General features: G+C 35.6%; 1 protein-coding gene across 1 annotated transcript; it reads right to left on the reverse strand.

The window, feature by feature from the left end:
- Window positions 1-3,003: 3,003 nt before the first annotated feature.
- Window positions 3,004-3,633, reverse strand: LOC131650841 (uncharacterized). Its single transcript, XM_058920552.1, has one exon. It carries the CDS (start codon window positions 3,631-3,633, stop codon window positions 3,004-3,006), a length of 630 nt encoding a protein of 209 aa, XP_058776535.1.
- Between the last annotated feature and the right edge of the window lie 3,202 nt (window positions 3,634-6,835).

Below are 6,835 nucleotides of genomic sequence, written 5' to 3' on the forward strand. Positions count from 1 at the left end.
ATACAAGATATGAGGTGTAAGTACGGGGGAGCGTTTGTCATTCAATTGAAAGTTTGCCATCATCAAAAAGGGGGAGTTTGTGAGAACAAGCATACACTTACCAATGAGTTTTTGATTCATGGAAAACATCACAAGCAATCAAATACAAGAGCACAAGTGAATGACTCAAAGAAAATGAAGTTTTGACCAACTTTGCAGCAGTCAGGTCGACCTAGGCCTTAACCAGGTCGACTCAAAAGCAAGCAAAAACTGCATACTTCTGTTAGGTCGACCTAGTGCTTCAGCAGGTCGACTCAAAGTGAAGCAAAAAAAAATATCACTGTTAGGTCGACGCATCCTCTATCCTAGGTCGACCTAAACTGAAGAAAAGTCTCAAGAATGCAATTTAACTGATTTTAGGTCGACCTAAGCTACCTGTAGGTTGACTCAACTGCAAGCAATTACAACTTGGCCAAATCTATCTCTGTTAGGTCGACCCAACCACAAAGTAGGTCGACCTATCTGCTCAAAATCTGCCAAATTTTGTATGTTCCATGATACACAGAGCTTGCTCCTTTATATATTCTTTATGTCACTTATTGCAAATCAACATTCACAAATGAAAGAGACACAAAGGCTTCTCATCTTCGTTCTTCTTCTCATCTCCGACACAACTACACACAATCATTTTTGCATCGAGGGTTTGCGATCAAGATCGATAACGTCCATGAATCTTGGGGGTTTTTATCAAGAGACTTCATCAAAGATTCAGCTGAGTGCGTAGATTGATGAACAAGGGTTCTAGAGATTGAAAGCACTGTAGATAGAGAAATCAAAGTGAAGCTCTTGGAGATACTTGATCAGACTCAAGATCAAGGGGAAGAAGTTTCAAAGGATTCGCATATTTGGTTTATCGTTATCTCTTTGACTCTTCTTTGTACAAACTGTTTTCAAACTAAATGATATATTACCCAATTCCCGTTTGGAATTGGGGGCAGACGTAGTCGTAGCGAGGACGATCGACAAACTGCCTTAACAAATATTGTGTGCTTATCGCATTTATCTTTTCGTTTACGTTTCGTTTAATTCTGGTGATAATTGCTAATTGATCAAAGGTTCAAGTGTTAAACTTGTGTGATAAGATTCTGCACAAACATCACAAGCCACCACACATTGAATCATTATCAATTTAGACATTATTACCAAGTGTTCGATTTATTGCTTCAACTAATATCGAGTCATTGCAAACATAGTCTATCAAGCAAGCAGTTACGATTTTCATTAGAGTATCTAATTGATTCTATAAGAAATCTTTTCATTACCACATCTTAACTATTTTGTGGTTTAAAAGCATATATAATACTTCTAGTAGCCGTTCGGAATAGACGCGAAACGATCCAAATAACGCTTTCGCACGTGTTTTAAAAATAAATCCAAAAATATACTGAGGTTCTATTCACCCCCCCCCCCCCTCTAGAACCTAAAGCCTAGCGTCTAACAGTTATAAGGATGTCATCAACATAGATCAACAAGGCATTATCCCCATTCCTTTCATCTCTCGGTTGCTTTAGTAATATTACCAGGAGGCCTTTTGGTTCTCTTGGATCACTCTAACCTGTCTGTAGGGTAGCAGGTACGTTATATAAAGTGTAAAGTGGATAAGACAACCTCATCAGATTGAGAGTTGGTCGTCCGATAATGATATTATACGATGATGAGGCTTCGATTATGTGTTCTCATCTACCCCAAGCATCGTTTCGAGGGAAATGAGGCCTCTCACCTGTACTTGCACGCTAGAGATCCCAACAAGGGAGCCTTGGAATGTTTGGATGTCATTTGTATTAAGTTGGAACCTCTCAAAGGGGTCATAGAACACGACATCCTCAGAGCTTCCAAGGTTAAACAACACCCACTTTATATCATAAACGCCATACTACATTGTAATAACCATATGATTATTATTGTGGAAAGGGTGTCGACGACATCTTTACTCAAAATGAAGATTTATGGATCTGTCTCCTTTTTTGAATCCTTCTAAGAGGAGACGGTATGGTGCTTTCCGTAAGAACCTATCAGGCATACTATCGACCACAAGAGTTGGATTCCTCATCTGTAACGAACTCCCCTGCTATGGTGTTGACGGTCGCGTCTACGTCAGTGAACATTTTATTGCCTTGTTCCACCATCATGTTGAAGAAGGCAACAATGGCTGTTGGTGAATGATAATTGGAGTGGCCCAAATAAGTTTCATGGGGCCCCACGGTGAGCACCACTTGTACTTGGTGGTGAAGTGAAATCATGACAACTCCTCACTGTGTAGGGTTGTCTTGACGTTTTAGGGTATTTGACCGTGTTTAGGCCTAACTCACACAAAGTTGTTAGTATATATGTATATGGCTATTCTAGGAGAAAGTTTTGATCCACCTTGATCAAGGATAAGCAGTTTTCCTTCATTGATTGGTCTCTTTGGTTAGTTACAGCATGGACATATCACCACCCAAATTTAATAAACAAACGGATGAAGAAACCATTCCAAGTGGCCCAAGACCAATTTGGGAGACCTACAAAATAACTTAGGCGGTTTGTAGTACTACTAGGGTGCTTGCCCAATTCTAAAGCATTTGACTCATCGTACTCTCTCATGGACCATCTTTCTTTAGGCCTGATAAATTTAGGGAATTTTTCTATAGTGTATAAACCCATATACCTTCTTAGGGACCCGCGGTGAAAACCTCAAAATACCCTTATATTTCAAATATGCTTATCCGAAGACATATTTTTTTTAAGAAAAAAATAGGAATTCACATATGCATATCTGAAGTCACCTTTCTTTTGGGACAAAGGTGACTTTAGAGATGCATATCCAAAATATTTCAATTTTGTGTTGGAATTTTTTGGATATGTATATCTGAAATAACCCAATATTTATTAAAAAAATATTTTTTTTTGAATCAACAAACTTGTATATTAATTCAAAAACAATTAATACAATGCGACCCCAATGGTTCCAGCCATCCTAAACGACTATAACATTAGACTGGAAATGTGAGGCCTAATTTTCATTTTACCCCACCCTCTATATACTATCATGTCTATAATATTGGTTCCAATTTTCAATCTATCAATATCCTTCCCAAAACTAACATAATTCTTATACATCCAAATCCCATACACCGCTTCCATAATCGCCAGCTTTACCATATCAGCTCGAATAGATTTTCCTTTGCAATTTTGAATCAACCAGACCAATTCCTCAGTCCATGCTTGTGGTTCATGGTGAATATCCAACCGTGTCAAAACCTGCTTCCAGATATTCTTAGTCTCAAGACATTCAAACAGCAAATGCTCTATGGTTTCCTCCTGCAAAGAGAAACAACATGTAATATAATCCACCAATCCAAACCGATACAGTCTACTTCTAGTGGCCAGCTTTCCGTGACAAGCAATCCACAAGTTCATAAGTGCTCGAGGCCTTGCATTGTTTCCACAGAAAATCTTATACCATGGAACATGGCCATCAGCATTCCTCAACTGTTTGTAAACAAATCTGGTACTATAACTATGCCACTGGAACCATCCCTGCAGGCCCATAGCCACTTCTCTTTGACGAAGAATAGCTTTGAAAATCCATGAATGTTGTTCTATTTCCTCCATTTGCATAACATCTTGCTCTTTTATGTAATAACTATCAATCCATATCACCCAAAGGTTATCTTTCTTTCTATGAATATTCTAGAGCAATTTCATCATGGTGACTTCATTCCAAACCTGCAGATCCACAACATTTAATCCTCCAGACTTCCTAGGCCTGCAAACATTTTGCCAAGCCACAGGGCTCTTCCGACTGATAGTTGCACCACCTGTCCATACAAAAGATCTACAAACAGCATTAATATGATGGATAACATGTTTAGGCAATGGAAGGCATTGTAACCAGTAATTTGCAGTGGCAAAGCAAACACTCTTGACAAGCTGAATTTTCCCTGCATAGCTAAGAAGCTTACTACTCCAATGGGTGATTCTGGCCACAATTTTCCCAATCAGTGGCATATAGTGATGGATCTCCAGTCTTCTACTAGTCATAGGGACCCCCAGATATTTGAAAGGTATCTCTCCCTCCTGAAAAGTTGTCAAAGATTTCAAACTAATCATGGTATCAGTATCTACTCCACCAAAGAAAATTCTGCATCTCATGGGATTCACCACTAGCCCTGTGGACAAGGAAAAAGTTTGCAACACTTCCAACATAATCTTCACAGAATTTAGATCACCCCTAGAAAACATCAGCACATCATATGCAAAGGAAATATGGGTGAGTTGTAAAGCTTTACATCTATTATGATGCTTGAAACCAGGATCCAATTGCATCTTATGTAAGAGCCTATGGAGGTACTCCATCATTAAGACAAACAGCAGAGGGGATAGGGGATCCCCCTGTCTAATACCTCTTTTAGCTGAATCAATACAATTAAAATCAAGGTGAATCAATACAATTAATAGTATAATTAATTGTATTAATTAAAATATATAATTAAATATATATCATTATAATCAAGATATAATAATAATATTATTCTAATAAATATTTAAATCAACACATTATTTTTATATAAAATTTATTTGAAAAAAATTTAATATAAATTAAAAATTATAATGTTAATAGGAGGATATTTTTAACATGATAATTTCATTAATTATAATGCATAATATTTTAGTCATTTAAAAAATAGTTACTTTTATAATTTGTGACAAATAAATTATTACAAAATTAAAATTTTATTTAGTCTCTTTGTTCCTTATTTATAACAATTTATATTTAAGTTATTTTTAATTATAATAATTTATTTTAATTATATTATAACTATATTATAAATAAATATTTTTAAAATAAAATCAAAAGAAATTTGAGATTTTGGTTAATTATAATTAGGGATGTCAATTTGCCTCCGTTAGCATGATCCCCATGGAGATTTCCCGTTTGGGGCCCCAAAGACGGGGAAATTTCCCATGCGGGGACGAGGATAGGGAACAAAGTCTCCCCGAAGGCACCTCAGGAATGTGGGTGGCGTAAATATTCTCCGCCCCATGGAGTCTCCGCCCCGTCTAAAATAGAATAATGTCCTTAATTAATATATATTTTTAAATTATTATGTAAGTTTATTTGTCATTTCATATAAATAGTCTTATAAACAAATTTAAAATATGTATGTATTGTTAGTAAAAGAGTGAGATCTAAATGATTATTTCAATTTTTTTAGTTTGAAATTTTGGTGTTCATGACACTCAATATTATAGATTAAATATTGTTAAAACAATATATTTATCATAAAAGAGTAATTTTCAAATTTATTGTGGTTAGTTTTTGAAGCTTTTACTATTAAGTTGGTTTAAAATAAAAAATAAAAAATCATGTTTATAAATTTTGGGGATCCGTGGGGACGGGGATGAGACAAATCCTCCTCGTAGCGGGGATCTGAAGTGGGAATAGGAAATAAATTCGAGGGCAGGGATTGTGATGGGAATGTATTCTCCGCCCCGCCCCATTGACATCTCTAATTCTAATATGCATATCTGAACTAATCAATACTAAATTTCCATGGGGTGAATTCGAATATGTATATCCGAATTAATCAAAATCTCAAATTTTTATAGAATGTCTTCGGATATACATATCAAAAGGGTATTTTGGAATTTTTAGAGGTGCTCTTTTTATCCTTATATAGATTATAGGGAAATTATCTAAATTTATCCCAACATGATATTAAAAAGAACATGCAATTAAATGAAATGTTATTTTATTTTATAAAATAATATTATTGTTTTAAGTAGCAATATCTTTTATTGTAGAATAGTAGCAATATCATTTATTTCGGCTACACACTTTTTTTCCTCATATTTTTATTATTTAAAGGTTTTTTCTTTAGCCACCTCCCTATGGGGGTCACCCCCAGCGAAAAACCCAAATTACCCCTGCTTCGGAAATAAACTTCCGAAGCACTTTTTATTTTACAAAAATTTCCACAATTCGGAAGTGCATCTCCGAAAACACCTCATGGGGGGTGTTTTCGGAGATGAACTTCCAAAAACACCTTTGTTCAGATTTTGGGGGGTTTCAGAAATGAACTTCCGAATTATGCAGAAACTATGTTTTTTTATATGTTTTTCTTAAGAGTCTCGTATTTTTAATTAAAGGAAACCGGAAAATAAAATAAATGACATATAAACAGAAAAAAACTAATATGATAAAAAAAGTAATATATACAAGCCGATCCAAATCCAAATGAAAATAGTGTGCTAAAGATACAATCCGAAAACAAAAAATAAATAAACCCAACACTACTAGGTGTGCCTAACCCTCTCACCCTGGGCCCTCCTCTACCGCCTGTATGCCTGTTGCACCCCAAAATTTGCCCTCTTTATTTGAGTTATAAGTTAATAATGACGTTTATTTCGTCATTCAAAAATTGAAGAAAAATATTAAAGAGTTTTCATGGGTTTAAGAAGATACGGTGTGAAAAATGGTTTAAACAGTGAAAATACAAGAAAATTCGCAAGTCATATTTGGAAGGTGATATGAGCTAAGTTCCCGCGTTGTCTTGACTGTTTTGACGATATCTACAACTTTCGTGTTTGGCTCGGAAGCCAATTATTTGAGGAAGGTTGCCATATTTGCAAATTATTTGAGGTTTCATAGTGAAAAACAGAGCTGAATGTAGGGTTTCGGACCTAAGAAAATTCATATCTCCCAATCCGCTCGTCGGATTCGCTTGAAAATTTAACTGGAGCTCCGTACCATCATTACCAAGATTTAATATGTTCGGACCGAAGGCCGATTATGCACGGAAAATTCTCAGAA

The sequence above is a fragment of the Vicia villosa genome, linkage group LG2 (genome assembly GCF_029867415.1).
Source record: "Vicia villosa cultivar HV-30 ecotype Madison, WI linkage group LG2, Vvil1.0, whole genome shotgun sequence".
Lineage (NCBI taxonomy): Eukaryota > Viridiplantae > Streptophyta > Magnoliopsida > Fabales > Fabaceae > Vicia > Vicia villosa.

Coding starts and splice junctions, on each gene's coding strand:
- LOC131650841 (XM_058920552.1), bottom strand. CDS start 3,633: ATGGAGGAAATAGAACAACATTCATGGATTTTCAAAGCTATTCTTCGT.